Source organism: Macaca nemestrina, chromosome 3 (genome assembly GCF_043159975.1).
Source record: "Macaca nemestrina isolate mMacNem1 chromosome 3, mMacNem.hap1, whole genome shotgun sequence".
Lineage (NCBI taxonomy): Eukaryota > Metazoa > Chordata > Mammalia > Primates > Cercopithecidae > Macaca > Macaca nemestrina.
This window is the reverse complement of record NC_092127.1, coordinates 49,906,036-49,926,565: the sequence shown is the minus strand read 5'-3', so window position 1 is coordinate 49,926,565 and position 20,530 is coordinate 49,906,036. Positions and strand designations below refer to the sequence as shown.

At 42.4% G+C, this 20,530-nt stretch overlaps 1 protein-coding gene across 3 annotated transcripts in view; it reads right to left on the bottom strand.

Annotated features, from left to right (window-relative positions):
• Positions 1 to 165: 165 nt before the first annotated feature.
• The window catches only part of LOC105493270 (SET domain containing 7, histone lysine methyltransferase), a 52,396-nt gene continuing 32,031 nt past the window's right edge, over positions 166 to 20,530 (bottom strand). The window contains exons 5-10 of one of the 3 annotated variants that reach the window (XR_011620959.1): positions 18,248 to 18,329; positions 15,184 to 15,301; positions 11,898 to 12,055; positions 8,254 to 8,581; positions 6,380 to 6,476; positions 5,830 to 5,964 (exon numbers count right to left, since the gene is read on the bottom strand). Coding sequence is in view for 1 of the 3 variants with exons in the window: in XM_011760792.3 (XP_011759094.1) it covers positions 5,784 to 5,964; positions 11,898 to 12,055; positions 15,184 to 15,301; positions 18,248 to 18,329 (539 nt within the window). In the remaining 2 variants the exon portion in view is untranslated. Of the gene's footprint in view, positions 5,965 to 6,379; positions 6,477 to 8,253; positions 8,582 to 11,897; positions 12,056 to 15,183; positions 15,302 to 18,247; positions 18,330 to 20,530 lie in introns of all 3 variants that reach the window. The other 2 variants (XR_011620960.1, XM_011760792.3) reach the window with 2 other exon arrangements.

Sequence of the window (20,530 nt, the reverse complement as noted above, 5' to 3'; positions counted from 1 at the left end):
CTCAGCTCTTACTAGAATGCTCTGAAAATGATAAATGGCTAATAATATTTTAAAACAACTTAAAATGTAAAGTTCACTTAGTAATTTAAATATACAGGTAGACACATTATAAGAAAACCATTATTGCTTTTCTAACCTAGATGATCAAAGGAAGACAGCGACAGATGATTGTATATTTTGTTTAATACTTGCATTGTTTCTATAGCGCAATTATAGCAATCTTTAAATTTACTTTCATTACAAATATTTGTCAAGTTTTGTTTCAGAAACATTTTTCCTACTCTCTTGCATCATGCACCCAGACACACTACAAAAAACTCATTCATAACACAGTAAGGGCAAACATTACTCATGTAAACATCTTTCATTAATTTCCCATAATTAAAAAAAATCATAGAATTATAGATATTGAATAAGGCTCATAGATTTAGTTCAAATTCCACAAGAGACCAAAGATGCTCGTTAACTGTGATGGGGTTAACTTTTGGTTGCAATAAATGCCGAAAGCATACCCCCGGCTTCTACTCCTTAAACATACCTCACAACCTAATAAATGTATTTCAGGATAAAGAGAGAACATAGAAAACCCAGGAGGAAACTTTTGAAGAAGGGAGCTCAGAATTATGGACATAATTTTCCTATGTGATAAGCAGGCATTACGTAGTCCCTGTAGCTTCCCAATACATGAATCAAGGTTAATTATCGTAACCCAAAATGTAACCAAGTAGATATGTTGATACATTGGCATGTGTGTTCATATTGCTACTATACACAGTGAAAATTTATCCTAATATGTATCATTTCATTATATCCAGGACCAAAGTGGGAAAAAAAATACCCACTCAAGTTGAATATCATCATAAAGGAGTTTTTGTTTGTTTGTTTTTTCAATAACAAAAGAGTCAGGAGAGTTGGGAGGTATGTCCTAGGTATGTGATTGGTCTTGATATTTAACAACTTTGAACAACTGTGTGTAAAGTCACAGACAGAGGAAGCAAGGATTTTTGTTATCGGAGGACGTCTCTCTCTCTGGTTGGAAGTTTGGTGCTTGGGTGCATAGTCTTCCAGAGCTGAGACAGGAAATGTACTGTGCTGAGAAATGGGCCCCTTGCCAGATGCTCCCTTCTCCTTCCTCTCTGCGAGGCGGAAGTCAGAAGGTAGAGATTGCTGGCAAAACTGTGAAGTCCCACCCTGGGGTCTGAACCCCAACTCCACTGAGGGCAGCCTCCCTGACGTGTGTGACTAGGCAGTAAGGGTGACGGTTGATGGCGGCCGGGAAACCCAGTTTCGAGGTTCACATGGCCAAGTCTGGCTTCTGATTCTGCTGCCCTGCAAAGAAATTGTGCTCCAGATAACTGCACCGGTGTCTCTAATGCCTCTGATTCACTCTCAGGCCCCTCAAAGGCCTGCAGTGATATCACTAAAAGGTGAACACACCTCCATTAGCACCTAACTTCCACCAGGAAGCGGCTGAGGCACTGGGGAAGCCTACGAGCTCTCTCCACGTCAGGTGCAACAACGCCGAGGAAGTTGCTGAGAGTCAGAGTTATTGTAGGCTTTTGATTTTTAAAAATCAAAATTGATCTGCATTACATCTCAATAGACTCAGATAATTCTCACCAAAATTTTTGTAATGTGTTTAAGTAGCACTGGAATAATTCAACTTCATTTAAATATATTCATTCTATCATGAAAATATTTCATACAAACATCTATTTACATACAAACACATTAAAATTTGTGAAAAGGGTTCCCACCCCTGTGGTTGTATGGCTTGAAATAGTTTCATTGCTTTGAATATGTATGCACACATTTGGCAAAAGAAAACTATTACAATTTAGTATTTTTGAAATTAAAAAAAGTGACACCGAGGTTCCAAATTCCTGAAGGGAAAGATAAAAGAAAAATAGTAATAATCTATCAAGGTACCCCAAGTAGATGTAGATTTGATATACTTTGTGAACCTTTGATCTGTGGCAAATAAACATTACAACTGTCAGTCTTGCAACATAGTTTTGCTTGTTTTTCTAAAACAAAAGATGTCTGGATTCTAAGTCACTACTCTTAAGACAGAAGCTTGAGGCAACTGTTTTAAAACAAAACAAAAGGGAAAAAACGATACCTCTACCTTCTCGGAAGATTTTAAATGCATGTTGCAGTGAGTGATTTAAATTTTTATATATTAAACGAAATTTACTAAAAGTGCCACATACTGTCTCCCGGAGAAGACAACCCTTTAATTCACTGTTCACAATTAATGCAATTTTAATAGTTCTATTTAAATGTTAAAAATGGTTACATTTGGCCTCATTGGCCTTTCCGGGTGGGTTGTTGGTGATAAGGAAATAGTTTTTCAAGTGTGAAGAACCCCCATAGGGCAAATAGGTTTAACTACAGTCCTAGACAGGTTCAAAGAGCTCTTGGAAAACTAATTTCCTTCTTAGTGTCTCGGATAGATCAAGGATGAAGCAAGTTAAAATAAGAATAGGTACTACAAGACTCAAGAACTCCTCACTGCTTTCTTTTTGATCTCATCATTCCTTTGTGTCGGAAATTCAATCTTTCCAGTTGTTTTTGTTAGTCCATTCAAATGTCCATTTGGGGACATGCTCCTACAGGTTAGTTCCTATTCCTAACTCTAACACAAGATAATATTTCATCACAGAAAAGATGCTAAGGGAAGATCTGGTCATGCAGGAGTTGGACTGAGACAGCTCTGAGTGAATCTGCTTGAGATTACAGTGTCACACACACACAGGCTCCCGCTGCTTTTTAGGAGAGCATAAAGTCATTTCTTTATTCCCCACCACATGGAATCTTCCACGTCTGCTGTGATTCTAATGCTGATGAAATGACCAGATGCGGCGGCTTCCTGACATATTTCCTTCCCCAGCAGATGTAAAGTAGAAAAATACATTCTGAGTATTCTTTTCCACTTGCACTTAGGTTCAAACAAGAAACAAACCCTTCCGTCCTCAGCTGTTAATTCCTTATAGAACCTCCACTCTCTTGACTTCTTTCTCTACCTACAGAACTCAGTGAATCTCAAGCCCCACTCTGATTCCAACCTGTGACAGAGCCTTATATTTGGGAGTATGTGTGTGTGTGAGGGGAGGGGTGGGAGAGACAGAGCCAGAGACATAAGCAAACAGAGAGGGACACACAGAGGGAAAGCCAGACGGGGAAGGACCCGAGGACATGCACAGAGCCAGAGAGACTCAAGAGAGGACAGTGCAGAGGACTTGGAACAGGGAACAGGAGAGGGCAGATGGGGCTGCTGTTACACAGGACATCCAGGTGTTCTCACATATGCAGAGAGAAGAGGAAAGAGCAGGAGAAGGAAGAGCTGGAAGACACAGAGAGTATGAAGAGAGTTGGGAGGAAGACACAGTGAGGCTCAGCGAGGGCGCATTGCTTCCTCTGATTTGCGTGGAGGTCACAGACACACTGCTGAGTTTTAAGCTCAGAGTGTTACCATTCAATATCTCATCTGAAGAAATGATTAGCGGACTAATCACTACATTCAACTCTTCAATTCCTTTTATCCAATTTTGAAAAAAAATACCATTTGAATGGGATAGAGTAGCCCCTTAGGATGTAAATTGTACCCCACTGCAGCCAGGACCAGAATGCGATCACTCTCAGGAATGAAATCATTCAGAGCATGGCTGCATCGGGGGCATGACCAGCACTATCCTCTCCCTGACCTCATTCCCTGACCCGGCTGCACAACTCACCTGAGTGAGCTTAATGCAAACCATCTTTCTCCTGAAGACAGTCACTCCCTTTGGGACACATTTAAATTAAAGCACCTATCAGAATGCAAGTCCAGAGGCCCTGGCCCATCTGTCACAGTGTATAAAACGGTCTCTTTCTACAGAATAAAAGTGACCCTATCCTGGTGCCTTTAAATCTAAAAACTGTATTCAATTCCTTTGGTGGGCAATCTTTCTGGAAGCACCAACAACTTCCTCTCATGGGTGAACCATCGGCTTAAGCTTTCAAGCAGGGATCCAACTGGATCTCCCTGAAACCACTGCCCCCTAGCTGCAAAGTATGCAACTGGGTGCTCTAGGAAGCTTGGCCTTGCAAAGAAGGGAAGGGCAACTCTGTCAATGTGCCCAGGGGCCACCTGAACTGAAAGTCATGAGCAGCCTGGGATCAAGCACTTTTGTTGTAGTCTTCATAAAGCTATGTGCAACTGACAAGAAAGAGCAAACCTCCTTCTGCCTATGTCTTCACTCTTCTCCCACTGCAAGCCTTCTCTCATCAGCTGGAGCTCACTCTCCGCTATAGCTTGGAAGGCCTTAGCTTTCCAGACCAAACTGACTCAGGTGACAGGAACCACAGCTGACAGCTGCAGATCAGCACAACAGCTGCTCTCCAGTTCTTCCAGCCACCACATCGAGGTGTCTAAAAGAGACATAGCTATGGCATGTGGTAAGGGTGCGTATAAAAAACAAAACTCTCAGAATTCATTCAGAGCAATCCCAGTGAAGTTACAGATCTAATTAGCTAAACTAAAAAACAGGGGTTTTCTCCTTATTTCTGCTGTTGTGATTACACATGGCTGGCAAAATGGCTGAAATGCTATTGATAGTGTTGCTTTTAAACTATACAGGTGTTCAGTCTTAGTTTACAATGTTTTGAAGCAGGTAAGTGCTTTGAAATTACAATGATGAAGAGTTTTAGCATCAAGGTTTGATTTGTACCTAGTAATCAGTATGTCTGCCTTAGTAGTACTGACTAAAAAAATTGCTTTTTGAATTCTGTTAGAATTCAAATTTGCTATTTGACTTTTGAATTCAATGCACTGTGTCACAAGCCTGACTGCACTATGTTATGTACATTTAATGTGTACTCAAGGAGAAAAAACTTACTAGCACTATTGAAAATATTGCAAAATTGCCACAGTTACTGCTTAGAAATACTAATTTTCTTCTCTTCTTTCTTAAAGTATATATTACAACTCTTCCATAACTTAATGCAAACAAAGTAAATTCATTTCTTCTCACATCTTAAAGCAAAGATATCTTTGTTTACATGCGAGAATAATATTCTATAATAATACCCTGGCCCTATGAGCCAGTACTTTATATTAGGACATAATAATAAAATGATGATATAGAAAGAACCAGAGAGACCTACACACTGCTATTGATGCAAAAATCCATTTGGAAGTTTTCTCTTGTAAAGGATATCTAAGAAAGAGAATAGGACTGAGGGGTGAAATGACTTTAGAAGTGGGCTTCTATTCACTAGGAAAAAAACAAAGCCATTCTATTGCAAGATACAGATCAAAGGTTAAAAGGCAAATTATACTACATTTAGAGAATAAACATGTAGTAATTGTCAACCCTCAATATGGCACATATGCAAGTGTGGTAACACAATTTGCACTGGCCATAGGAAAAAAAGCACTATGGAAAAACCACTGACTAAAAATGACTGAAAAACCCCATTTCCCTGTTTCAGTCTAATCATTTGGCATCTCTGAATGTGGTACAGATTTAGACTTGAACCACCAAAGAACATCACGCTGTCTTATGTCAAATGCTTGACAATACCTCTCAGTAGGACGTTGTTGCAAGGCTAGCTAATTTTAAATCTGGTATGAGTAATACAGTCAAACCTAGTTAGTATGCGAGAAAGTCGTTGCTAACACATGGTGAGAGGATGTGACGTCACAGCATGAGCAGTCCCTGGTTGTCCCATTGTCGGATAAACGTAGTGCATAGATCCAAGTTTCTATTCCAGGTCTCTGAACCCCAAAGCCAGGCCTTTCACTTTTGCTGGGTGGCCTGGAAGGCCTTCAGCTCCACCTGGTACCACTCAGGGGCTTCAGGCCCACTCTTCCCGGGGGGGCTGTGGTCATAGCCATAGGCAACGGTGAGCTCTTCATCGGCCTCCACTGCTCTCAGGGTGCGGATGCATTTGATGGGCCCAAAACGGGGGTGGACAAACCTAAACATCAAGATGCACACAGTCATTCCCGGGCCAGACTAGGAGGTTGGAAGCAAAGACTAGGGAGGGGCTGATAGAGGAATCACCCCCAGGCACTCTTCCCTGGGCACGCCTGGTAGGTACCCAAAGTGTGGTCACCCAGCATCAGTTTCACCCGAGAGCTTATTAGACATGAAGCATCTCGGCCCCATCCCAGACCTGCTGGATTGGAATCTGTATTTTAGCGACACCCCCAGGTGATCCACTGGTATATTAAAGTCTGAAAAGCACTGCTCTGTTTTTTAAAGCATATTTGGCACCTTGCATTTATAAACCAACAATCATGATCAACAACAAAAATCTGTCACTAATGAGAAATCAGATCCAGTGCAGCCCGCCAGCATTTGAGCTTGTCTGGCCAGCAGCATCAGATTACCTGGCTGTATCTCAGGGAGAAGGCTTCACCAGAGTGCTTTTGGAGTTGTAAGAAAGAGCCCTGTGGATTTTCAAAGGCAAAAACTCTGTTTTCCACCCTATACATAGAGAGGAAATATTATTTTCTAGCATGAAAGTAGATGAAGATTTCTTCCCAAGAGGGAAGTCTAGACCTCCCTGCCAACCTGCTTATTTAGTATTTCCCTGTGGAGCATCCTATAAAGGGAGCAGTATCTCCTTCCTACAACAAGTCCTCTTGGGACCAGAAACGAGGTTAACACTATGGCTATGTTCATTTGCCAAAGGCTCCCAACCCTGTTCATCTGCACAGCTCCCTGCAGAACAGGCAGATAAATAAGCAATAAATAGACTTAGCTCACCTAACAGCTGCTGAAATGGATATATGTAAGGCATGACCAGGAAGAAATCAGCTTTATTTTTATATGCGTCTGGTCAAATCAATCTCATTCATTTATAGTCTTTTTTTTTTTTTTTTTTTTTTTGAGACAGAGTCTTGCTCTGTTGCCCAGGCTGGAGTACAGTGGCATGATCTCGGCTCACTGCAACCTCCACCTTCCAGGTTCCAGCAATTGTCATGTCTGAGCCTCCCGAGCAGCTGGGATTACAGGTGTGCGCTGCCATGCCCAGCTGATTTTTTGTATTTTTAGTACAGATAGGGTTTTGCCATGTTGGCCAGGCTGGTCTCAAACTCCTGGCCTCAAGCGATTGGCCCACCTTGGCCTCCTAAAATGCTGGGATTACAGGTGTGAGCACTGCGCCCAGTTTATTGTCGTATTTTGAACAAAGGGTTGGTGAGACAGCAAAGGAGAAGGTTCCAGGTCCTAAATTAGATTGGTGCTTGGCAGCCGGACGTGGTGGCTCAAGTCTGTAATCCCAGCACTTTGGGAGGCCGAGGTGGGTGAGTCACTTGAGGTCACGAGTTTGAGACCAGCCTGGTCAACACGGTGAAACCCTGTCTCTACTAAAAATACAAAAATTAGCTGAGTGTGGTGGCGCACACCTGTAACCCCAGCTACTCGGGAGGCTGAGGCACAAGAATCGCTTGGACCCAAGAGGTGGAGATTGCAGTGAGTTGAGATTGCTCTACTGTACTCCAGCCTGGGTGACAGAGTGAGACTTTGTCTCAAAAAAAAAGATTGGTGCTTGGGGCATGATAGTAAGTAGTTGGCTGGTTCCTTCTATCAATGGTGGAGGAATGGGCATGTCTGTAGCTTCGGGACTTCTTTTATGTGGAGTTAAAAAGGAACAACCTTTATCTCACATCAAAGGGGCCTCTATGTCCACCCTACTTGGGTATCATATCATGTTTCGTGGAAAGGACACTTGGTATCAGAAGACTTTGGTGTGAGTCCTGATTCAACACAGTTTTACTGCGTCCTCTTGGAAAGTCCACCTCATATCTCTGGATCTCACTTTCCTCATCTGTAAAATCATGATAATACTAGTAATAGTTATCCCATAGGGTCTTTGTCATGACAAAATGGGGTCACATATAGAAAGCACCTTATACAGTGCCTGGCACAAAGTAGGATTCAACTAATATTGGTTACTGCCTGTCTGTGAGCATGCATCTGTGAACACACATGTGAACAGAATTATCAGCCTGTACTCCACCCCAAAGGAGATGCCTAGACTGTGGATTCAGGAATTCCTTATGAAAAGCACGACTCTTTGCTTAAATTAAAATATTTCACTTGGCTGGGTGCAGTGACCCATGCCTGTAATCCCACTACTTTGGGAGGCTGAGGTGGGTAGATCACCTGAGCTCGGGAGTTCGAGACCAGCCTGGGCAACATGGCGAAACCCCACCTCTCCCAAAAATAAAAAAAACTAGCCAGGGGTGGTGGCACGCACCTGTTGGTACCAGCTACTTGGGAGGCTGAGGTAGGATGATCGCTTGAGCCTGGGAGGCAGAGGTTGCAGTGAGCTGACATTATGCCACTGCACTCCAACCTGGATGACAGAGACCCCGTCTCGGAAAAAAAAATTAAAGTAAATTAACATATTTTACTAAAAAAAAAGTTCCTGAAATACAGGTTGGTTAACCTCTGGTACACTGCAAAAAACCAAAAACAGACCCTGTGTTGAATTTCCAGGCCTAAAGCTTCTTTTATAATCCTCTTTTATTTTCATTTTCCTGCTCATTGTCATCATCATTTTCAGAGTGTAGATAACTGACAGACTGAAAAGAAAGAATTCAATTTCAGGTGTTGATTGTTGAAGACGACCCGAAGGCACAGTGGTTAAGAGCCTTAACTGCTCTGCCTTGGCGACCTGCTTTTCCTGTCTGTGATCTCGATGGTGATAGTAGTGGCCTCACTGAGTTACTAGGAGGACTGAATGAGACAATGCATGAAGAGCATCTAGCACAGCACCAGCCCGGAGTGAGTGGTCTATAAATGTGAGCTACACGATTAGCAGTCAAACCAAACCTTTGTGCCAAGTGGCTTAGCCACTTGTCTACAGTTTGTCTAGAAAAGCAGCTCTTATCTATTTGTCCATTTGGCATTTTGTACTAGACTGCAGTTAAAAAAGCTTATGAAAATGTTTTGTTTATGTTAAAATGTACATATCAGGGCCAGGCATGGTGGCTCACACCTGTAATCCCAGCACTTTGGGAGGCCAAGGCAGGTGAATCACCTGAGTTCAGGAGTTTGAGACCACCCTTACCAACATGGCAAAAACCTGTCTCTACTAAAAATACAAAAATTAGCCAGGTGTGGTGGTGCATGCCTGTAATCCCAGCTACTTGGTAGGCTGAGGCAGGATAACCACTTGAACCTGGGAGGTAGAGGTTACAGTGAGCTGAGATCGCACCATTGTACCTCCAACCTGGGCAACAAGAGTGAAACTCCATCTCAAAAAAAAAAAAAAAAAAAAAGGTACATATCAATACCAATGATTTTTGAAACAAATGAATACCATTAATTGGTATCTGAATTTCATATCTGGTTATTATTCAAGTAGTCTTCTCATTACCCCAAATAACTAAGATTTGATCACCCTGGGCTTGCAAACAAACAAACAAACAACAATAAACAAAATGAAAACTGGCAGAGTACAGGGACTTGGGTTTTGTACAAATGAAACCTTCTCGTCTCCTGTGCTCTCTTCCTTTTGGTGAGAAAAATCATGTCCTTGCAATGAAATAAAAAACCTGGTTTGTTTTAAAGGAGTAGTCTTAAGTAGCATTTATAATTGTTTGTTACCACCCCTTTAAAGGGTTGTTGTTAAGCTGTGTGCAGCTTGGAATGACGCTTTGGCCTAATTCACCCTGGCCACGAAAGCCTTGGAGTTAATCACAGTGTCAGTTTCATTTCACATGACACATGTCCTTTGCCATTTCTACCCGTCCTTTAAACAGAAGTAGTAGCTTCAGTGCTTGTTATGGGCTGCCAAAGAGAGCAAGTCATTGCCAGGAAAATTTTTAAGCCATTTCAAGGATGCAGGAAGGGACATTCTTGACGAACCTCCAAATCCTGGCAATTTTCCTACAGATTAAATGCACATGATCTGATTCTGCTTATGCTAACAAGCAAGATGACTGAGGGACTGCAAGTTATAACTGAAAAGAAAAGGTTGCAGGAAGCTCACCGGCTCCTAAGAATAACTGGCATTCTCACACCAAGCTAAGGAGAGCAATGATGATGGTACAAAGAATCCCAATTATATCCTCTAGAGAACAGTCAGAGATGTTTGGCTTCGGGAAGAACATGTTCAGGGGTCATATAAAAACTACTAAAGTGTATGTAGGGCTACCATGTAAAAGAGAGGCTGACATGGGACACAGGAAAAAAGGGAGACAATTAGGGCCAAGGGCTGAATATTACAGGGAAACTCATTTGGGCTCATTATAAAGAACTTTCTAGGCCAGGGGTGGTGGCTCACACCTGTAATCCTAGCACTTTGGGAGGCCAAGGCAGATCACCTGAGGTCAGGAGTTCAAGACCCGACTGGCCAACATGGTGAAACCCCATCTCTACAAAAATACAATTAGCCAGGCATGATGGCAGGTGCCTGTAATCCCAGCTATTTTGGGAAGCTGAGGTGGGAGAATTGCTTGAACCTGGGGGGCAGAGGTTGCAGTGAGCCAATATCTCGCCGTTGTACTCCAGCTTAGGAGACTGAGCGAGACTCCGTCTCAAAAAAAAAAAGAACTTTCTAGTCATCGGAGCCCAGAAGCTAATTTTGTAATGTCTATTTCATTTGTATATTTCTCTGAACCTTTGTGGATAATGTAAGCTCCACACCAATGGAGGTTTCCAAGAAGAGGTTCAATGAGCAGATGGAAGAGAAGGCTCAAACTCTAAGAGGATTATTTGTATTTTATACACAGAGTATAAATATATGTACTCATTTTATATATTTACCTTTTGAAGTAGATAATTCAGTGGCCTTTCAACAACTGAATATCACAAATACACACGAAATTCTGCAACCATCACCATCATCTAATTTTAGAACACCCACCTTAGAACATTTTAATCACCCCAAAATGAGACCACAATGAGATCCCATACCCATTAGCACACACTCCCCATCCCCCGTCCCCAGCCCTAGGGAACCACTAATCTACTATCTATCTCTATGGATTTCCTACATTTTGGACATTTCATATAAATGGAGTCATATATTCTTTCACTTAGCATAGTGTCTACAATTCTCATCCATGTTGTAGCATATGTCAGTACTTCATTCCTTTTTATTAGCAAATAATAGGGACTCTGATTTTATAGGTCTTTTCCAACACTGACACGTCATGCCCTAGGCTTAGGACTTTATTTTCCTTCTTCCTTTCACGTCATAAAAGGGCTCCTGGCCAGGCGCAGTGGCTCACACCTGTAATCCCAACACTTTGGGAGGCCGAGGCAGGTGGATCACCTGAGGTCAGAAGTTCAAGACCAGCCTGACTGACATGGTGAAACCCCACCTCTACTAAAAATACAAAAAAAATTAGCTGGGCGTGGTGGTGCATGCTTGTAATCCCAGCTACTTGGGAGGCTGAGGCAGGAGAATCGCTTGAACCCGGGAGGCGGAGGTTGCAGTGAGCCGAGATCTCGCCATTGCACTCCAGCCTGGGCATCAAGAGGGCAAATCCATCTAAAAAAAAAAAAGGGGGGCTTCCTCATCTTCTCCACTGTGCAGAGTAATTTCAATTTTTACTATTATTTCAAATAACACTATCTTTAATTGTCCAGAATGAGAAAACTGAAGGACAAAAAGAGCAGCTATAAAACAGCAGCCCCTCGGTATGGTACACTATTTCCATATCATTTCTCCTCTTCAAAGCACTTTCCATTTCTTAGATTGCAAAGCCACAGAGTGAGGCTGTTTATATTTTGAGTTTCAAGTCATAACCCTGAGGCCGATGGCGGAGGACCCATGGTCATTCGGATGAAGCAGCCTTTATCTGAGGCAGAATAACACCTTTTACTGTCCTCCTCAGTCTCAGGGCCCTGAGGCACAGATCCGCCCCAGCAGCTCGGAGTGATACTTACATGTCGTAGATGCAGTTTGGAGTGAAGGAGTGATTTGCCTTGTGTCCCAAGGAGGCACAGTACTTGGATACATGGTTATAGGGCTCAGGCACATCAATGACCGTTTCTTCATCAAGGGAGAGGGTGTTCCCATTAAGGGCCCAGTCCCTGCTGTCAACCTGCAGAAAACAAAAAAGCGAGCCTTAGAGAGGACCTTTCTCCCCACAGTTCAAAGGACATCAGAGATATTAACTCATTTATCTTATTATTTTTGTTTTTGAGACAGGGTCTCACTCCATCACCTAGGCTGGAGTGCAGTGGCATGATCTGGGCTAACCACAACCTCTGCCTCCCAGATTCAAGCGATTCTCATGCCTCAGCCTCCTGAGTAGCTGGAATTACAGGTGTGCACCACCACACCTAGCTAGTTTTTGTATTTTTTGTAGAGATGGGGTTTCACCATGTTGGCCAGGCTGGTCTCAAACTCCTGACCTCAGGTGATCTGCCCACCTCGGCCTCCCAAAGTGTTGGAATTACAGGTGTGAGCCACCACACTCAGCCAAAACTTCAAGATTTGAGCACTACAAAATGAAATAAAACAAAACAAAACAAGGCATCTCTCCACACACTGAGAGTGCAAATGACATGTGTGGTCAGTGCCATGCAGCTCGACTTACTGTTTGTTCATTTTTCCTTGTTCCATATGAAAAAAAAGGATTTAAAGTCCCTGATGAATATACATAAAATATAACTAGATAACTTGAATTGGATAAAGAAGAGGAGGCAAAAGAAAAAAACAAAGTAAGAACACAAATGGAACCAGAAATGTAAGGGATGCAAGAATGTACTCTAGGCAAGTCCTCTACCTTTGTTACAGGTGGGAAATCACTCTGACCAGCAGGCAGCCATCGATTACCAGCATGCCTTCTTATCTACAACAGGGGTTACTAACAGTGTAACCATCAGGCTTCTCTTCTCCAAACCACTCCTGACCAACTCACCCCAGGAGCTGGCGATGACAGCAGTCCAGCCTTTTGAAGCCAACACGACGACATTTTCATACAAAACTGTTAACTCTCAAGGTATACCATTTCCCCCACTGCTAAATTGTAATTGTGCTTTTGTTTATATGTGATAGTCCCTCAACTGATGTTTACTAAGCGGTACCATGTGCCAGGCACTGTTCTAGGTGCAGGGGATACAGCAGTGATCAAAAGCAGAAAAAAAGCCTCATGGATTTTTTTTTTTTTTAATACTTTAAGTTCTAGGGTACATGTGCACAATGTGCAGGTTTGTTACATATGTATACTTGTGCCATGTTGGTGTGCTGCACCCATCAACTCGTCAGCACCCATCAACTCGTCATTTACATCAGGTATAACTCCCAATGAAATCCCTCCCCCCTCCCCCCTCCCCATGATAGGCCCTGGTGTGTGATGTTCCCCTTCCCGAGTCCAAGTGATCTCATTGTTCAGTTCCCACCTATGAGTGAGAACATGCGGTGTTTGGTTTTCTGTTCTTGTGATAGTTTGCTAAGAATTATGGTTTCCAGCTGCATCCATGTCCCTACAAAGGACACAAACTCCTTTTTTATGGCTGCATAGTATTCCATGGTGTATATTTGCCACATTTTCTTAATCCAGTCTGTCACTGATGGACATTTGGGTTGATTCCAAGTCTTTGCTATTGTGAATAGTGCCGCAATAAACATACGTGTGCATGTGTCTTTATAGCAGCATGATTTATAATCCTTTGGGTATATACCCAGTAATGGGATGGCTGGGTCATATGGTACATCTAGTTCTAGATCCTTGAGGAATCGCCATACTGTTTTCCATAATGGTTGAACTAGTTTACAATCCTACCAACAGTGTAAAAGTGTTCCTATTTCTCCACATCCTCTCCAGCACCTGTTGTTTCCTGACTTTTTAATGATCGCCATTCTAACTGGTGTGAGATGGTATCTCATTGTGGTTTTGATTTGCATTTCTCTGATGGCCAGTGATGATGAGCATTTTTTCATGTGTCTGTTGGCTGTATGAATGTCTTCTTTTGAGAAATGTCTGTTCATATCCTTTGCCCACTTTTTGATGGGGTTGTTCGTTTTTTTCTTGTAAATTTGTTTGAGTTCTTTGTAGGTTCTGCCTCATGGATCTTAATAGTCCAAAACCAGTCATGTGATACCGATATATGGCACCTGGTACCATCTACCTTATGCTGCCATTAGTTGTGTATTTTTCTTATCTCCCCAACAGAATCTAAATTTCATTAGGGCAAGAAGGGTGTCACATTCATTTATACAATAGAACATAGTGAGGTTCAGCACAAAGCCAGATTCTGCAGTTTGAAATCCTACTTGAACTCTGCTATTTGCTGTATTTTTGACTTTAAGCAAGTTGTGTAATCTCTCTAGGCTTCAATTTCCCTACCTGTAAAATGAGTAAGTAAATAATATATCAATATCCCAACGTCACCTTTTGTATGCTGAATTTCTCTGGATTGCTGACAGAAGTCTGGCCTTCGCATGGAACATAGTCTGACAGACCACAGTGCAGTTTGAATACATCACCATCTTTTGTCTGTGCAACTGCTTTGAAAGTGTAATAACTTTATTATTTTACAGCATTTCCCTCTTACTGTTCCATAGGAATAAATGCAAAGGTGAACATAAATGTGGGATATTAGCCATAAGCTTAAGGTCCCCATACATGGGTATAAGTCAGATAAGGAAGGAGCGCATAAGCTGTGCTAAAAACATTGAACTTTTGCCCTTAGGCAGACACTTAGGGAAGTTAGTTGTAAAGTGAAGAAATAAAAACAGAAAACATACATGAAGCCTTTGAAATATATCAAAGATTATATCTTAAAGGCAAGAGGTGATTCAACTCTTTAACATTTTGTTTTTAATTTTTTTGACAAAAGAACTCCTGCTGACAAAATGTAGGATATAGTATGGCTTTTGCACAAGAAGATGTAGGGGGCCTTCCTATAAAGTACCCCACCCAACGTCGTAAGTTAGTTATTTACAGAGTCTGACTGGATCTCAATTTTTTTAGACATTGGTATAGTCCAATATACCAATTACTGTCTTATTGATGGCATCACCCCACTCTCTATAAAATAGCTGTGGAACTTTTTAAAAATCATATTAAGGCTTAAAATAAAGAGGAGGAGAATGTCCAATCAATTTTACAAAAAAGTCAATCTGTTTCTTTAACTTTCTAGTGAGTACTAAGGTAAAGAGATTTTGTTTGAAGCAAAGTCCTTTAACCAACAAAGTTGATTTTCCACTGTCACGCCCACTCACCTCTTGGTGTGTAATTCGAACTCCATTATAAAAAGACATAACAGTATTAGGTCCCACTGCTACCTTTGAAAAAAGTCCTTCTCCAGCACTGGAAATGAGAGATTCAGCAACATAAACCCTAAATTGAAAAAAGAGTTGAATAGTGACCTTTTCAGTTTAATATGTCATTCCTTACATCAAATGCCAAAATATCATTATGGCTACTGAATCCAAAATGTCAATTCATAACTCAACTAAGAAGGGAGGGAGGAAGAAAAAGTTAAACCACAATATTTTGGCATTGGAAATTAAACAAATGGTAGTTACGTCTCTTTTAAGAGTGGTGTTTAAAATTTGCTTTCTAATATAGAAATTATCATTATATTTTCATAAAGATGCTCAGTGCTTGATATGAGGTATTTTTTTGGAAGATTTATGTTTTTAGTTAATGACAATTTTCACTGTCTTACTGGACAAGTAAGCATTTTTTCAAAGTTAATTAAAGCGATATCTAAGTTTGTCAGTGTTAGATGGGAGGGAAAGGAGGCTGTTTTAGTTAAGCCTCAAGATGAATCTTTTATATGAAACAGTGACAATTAATAAGATATATCCAATAAGCATATCCCAACAAAAGGGTTCATGACAGGGGTCAGTTAACTATGGCCTGAGGGTCCAGTCTGCCTGCTGCTCATTTTTGTAAGTAAAGTTTTATTTGGACACAGCCACACCCATTTGTTTAGTATTGCCTATGACTGCTTTAGCTCTACAAAGGCAGAATTGAGTAGTTGCAACAGATATTATATGGCTTGCAAAGCCTAAAATATTTACTATGTGGCCCTTTACAGAAAAAGTTTGCCAACCACCGTTATAAGAAAACAGCTGGTCGGGTGTGGTGGCTCATGCCTGTAATACCAGCACTTTGGGAGGTTGAGGCGGGTGGATCACCTGAGGTCAGGAGTTCAAGACCACCCTGGTCAACATGGTGAAACCCCATCTCTACTAAAAATACAAAAATTAGCTGGGTATGGTGGCGGGTGCCTGTAATCCCAGTTACTCGGGAGGCTGAGGCAGGAGACTTGCTTGAACCCAGGCGGCGGAGATTGCAGTGAGCTGAAATTGCGTCATTGCACTCCAGCCTGGGCGACAAGAGCAAGACTCTGTCTTAAAAAAAAAAAAAAGAAAAGAAAAAAGCACTCATAATTATGGAACTGGATTTAATCAGACACTGGGATGGAATGACCCTACAGGAACTGATCATCTGTAATTTTAGTTACATGGCTCATGCTTATTCATGAACTGGAAGACTAATTTATTGCTTTCAACTCTTTACTTCTTCCCTGTGATAGAATTATATACATCCTGCCACTTTGCCACGTGACCTTGTAGTGCCTCCCTCAGGGTGGGTGGAGGATACTGACTTCTCACTTGGCCATCTGATCTGCTTTGCTGGTAGAACATGGGCAGAAGTGGCTGCAGGCAGGTCTCAGGTGTGAAGGGCTGGGGCAAATTTCTGATGGCCTCCTCCAGACTTTTCACTGTCACCACTAGAAGAATATGCCCTAGGGGGCTGTTGCTCCCTGTTTCTCTTGTAAAGAAAACATGTGAAACAGACTTGAACCCAACTTGAAACCTGGAGTCCAGCCTAAGCCAGCTGAGCTTAGCTGATTCCAGTCAAAAGTGGCTGAACCTCAGCCAACCTACAGAACTATGAGTGTAAAACAAAATGTTTGGTTCTGTAAACCACTGAGAGTTCTGAGGGCATCATTATGCAGCCTCATCACAACAATAATAACAGAAAAGACTAACACATATGGCTACGGTCTTGTGTTTCAGAGCTAACAAAAAAGCTAAACCCTTCCCTTTGTAACTGGGCCAGAGCCTCATGTCAAAAAAGAGTCCATTCGTCATTGTGACCTTGTGGGGTCAGCCCTATCAGTCGAATGGGGGAAGAGGCCTATTTCTCAGATGGGAACAGAAACTCAATGGGAGGTAAGCCATGATTACAAAAAGTGAGGCAAAGAGAAAACCAATTTCAGATAGTACGCTTACTCATAAACAGATCTGTTGCTAAGGAATAAGAACAATCCCAGAGAGGGTACCAGAGAAAGCCACACCAAGACTCAAGAGCTACAGTTTAGCCATCCTCATAAATAAGACATGAAGTGCGACAGGACGTGACCCTCTGGGGGTGGGCTTACAAACCAGAAACTTGTCATTTATAAGCTAGAATGTTTTTATGCCTCTCTCTTACACTTTCTTTGTTTCACTCTTGTCTTCTCTTAGTGAAAGAAAGAAACTGTCTTGTGTTCCAGAACACCTCAGCTGGACTAAGATGAAATGGAGGCATCCTGTGTGCACAGGCTAGAGCTTTAAAGAGCATGAAATGTTCCCCTAGAGGGCCAGCATGTGACTGTAGCACAGACTGTAAGAACGGGATGCTCGGCCAGGACATAGCTGGCTGCCTGGCTCAACTGCCTTTTTTTTTTTTTTTTTTTTTTTTTTTTTAATGGAGTCTCGCTCTGTTGCCTAGGCTGGAGTGCAATGGCATGATCTTGGCTCACCGTAACCTCTGCCTCCCAGGTTGAAGCAATTCTTGTGCCTCAGCCTCCTGAGTAGCTGGGATTACAGGCATACGCCATAACACCTGGCTAATTTTTGTATTTTTAGTGGAGATGGGGTTTCACCATGTTGGCCAGGATGATCTTGAACACATGACCTCAAGTGATCTGCCTGCCTTGGCCTCCCAAATTGCTGGGATTACAGGCATAAGCCACCATGCCCAGCCTCAACTGCTCTTTCTACCTGGAGGTTATACTTTAGGACAGACACACAAGCTGTTCTGTGATTTATGGGTGGGGAAACTCTCTTACAGGGTCAGATTCTACATAAGAATAAAAACACTGTTCCTCAGAATATAGAAATATTTATTTGAGGATTTGCAAAGGAAAAGGACACTTTAATGAGGAGCTTGGTCTGAGCTGGAACCTAGCCTGGGCAGAGAGTCACAGAGGTGCATAAGTTCCTACCACTAGGCTTCTTTAACCTCACATAAACAGTGCAATTAAAACCACAAGGAGGACATTACCTTTCTGATTCATAAGGATCTGGAAGAAGAGCATTGGTAGAAATGCAAGATGAAGTCGACTTATCAAAGTGGTACACTGAATCTGAAAAGCAAACAAAAATATCAGTACAGGTGCAGAGTTAGGGAAGAGCATTTATAACACTTCTCTCTATTCATGGGACAACGGAGAGTTAAAAAACCAAAAGTCTTGATCAAGTTATACCAACTAGAATGAAGTTCTTCAATTTAAGTGGATACATTTTAGATTTACTCTTCACTTTTATTTTTTTTTTTTATTTATTTTTTTTTTTGAGACGGAGTCTCGCTCTGCCGCCCAGGCTGGAGTGCAGTGGCCGGATCTCAGCTCACTGCAGGCTCCGCCTCCCGGGTTCACGCAATTCTCCTGCCTCAGCCTCCCCAGTAGCTGGGACTACAGGCGCCCGCCACCTCGCCCGGCTAGTTTTTTGTATTTTTTAGTAGAGACGGGGTTTCACCGTGTCAGCCAGGATGGTCTCGATCTCCTGACCTCGTGATCCGCCCGCCTCGGCCTCCCAAAGTGCTGGGATTACAGGCTTGAGCCACCGCGCCCGGCCTACTCTTCACTTTTATCTTCAGGACTTCATGAACAGTCATCAGATGCATCTCTTAACATCCCAATTCGCTCTTGAATTTTCCTTATTAAAATGACTTAAAGGATGCTTGGGAATCAATAAAACGCTTTGTCATGAAATTCTGAGATCTCTTGGCTCAGATCAAATTGGATGATGGTTTTAAATTTTTCTGGTGGTTTTCTTCATTACAGATACAGTCTACAGAATCCAACAACTGAACCCTGGCAGTTGTCTCCTTCACTAAGAATAAAGTTCTGCCTCACCAGAATTAAGGAGAACAGCACTGCTTTTGATAAAGCATTAACAAAGTAATCTCCTTTCTATTATGGTGGTTCAGAAGCCAGTTAGTAATTTAGTCTAGAAACCAAGGCACACAACCGCCCGAGAATGAACACTGGCTCTCTGTGAATGGTTAGCCTGAGAGAATCTTCACAGAGAGCACTGAAGATAGATGCTCTGAAGGTTGATAGGGAAAGAAACAAGATTTAGAATCAGAGGGCTTACTCCTGCAAAGCAAATGATTATACACACTAAGGGAAAACTCATAATCCCATTAAGTAGTTCTTCAGTAGTTACCAATGGTCACTAGGTCCTCTTTCTGTTTGTTTGTGAGTGGCTTTTTTTGTACCACCAAAACCCCAAGGAATACCTCAAACTAAAAGTCAGAAACCAATCCAAATCAGTCAGTGTCTGCAACAGAAACAGACCATTTGAGTGTTTCAAAGAGAATTCAGTTCAGGGAATTGGTCATACAGGGGATGGAATGCTGACAAGACAGATGGAGCCGTGAAGAGCCCAGACACTGGCAAGAGCGGGAAGCTGCCGCTGCAGGCGGGAGGGACAGAGCACACAGTGGTGCTTCTGGAGCTCTGGAGCTGGGTAGTTGGAACTAGCCTGGGCCTTCCTCAAGGGAGATGGAATCAGGAGGTGACGGGGCCACTGCTGGAGATGCTGGTTGACACAGAGAGGGCTTCTGCCTGCTGCCTTCTCCTGCTTTGTCCCCAGCCAGCCAGCGGCCTCCCTTTGGCCAAACTCAGACAGAAGTCAAACACACAGGAGCCTGAAAAACGCAGGCCACAAGGGGCAGCAGCCTCTTGCAATAATAGCAGGCAGTGAAAGAATGACGAATGGATTGGATCTGAGAGCAAAGTGGTAACAGACCACCAAGCAATCCATGAAAAGAATTTAAACCACCCTCCCCCACTTTTATTTTCTTTTCAGACAGTCTTACTCTGTCACTCAGGCTGGAGGGCAATGGTGTGATCTCAGCTCACTGCAACCTCCGCCTCCTGGGTTCAAGCAATTCTCCTGCCTCAGCCTCCCAAGCAGCTGGGATTACAGGTGCCTGTCACCATGCTTGGCTGGCTAATTTTTGTATTTTCAGTAGAGACGGGGTTCACCTTGTTGGCCAGGCTGGTCTGGAACTCCTGATCTCTAGTGATCCACCTGGCTCAGCCTCCCAAAGTGCGGGTATTATAGGCGTGAGCTGCTGTGCCCAGCCGCCACTTTTTAAAAAGAGCCAGAATTGTGCGTGGAATATATGTTCTATTGAGTGGAAATTCTCCTATGAACTTTCATCTAGCTCCTTAGACTAAAACTTTTATGACAAATGTACTGAGTGCCAACTACATGTACAACACTAGGGACTACGTAGATACAAAAAGGATTAACCTCTGTTGCTGCTTTCAGGGAG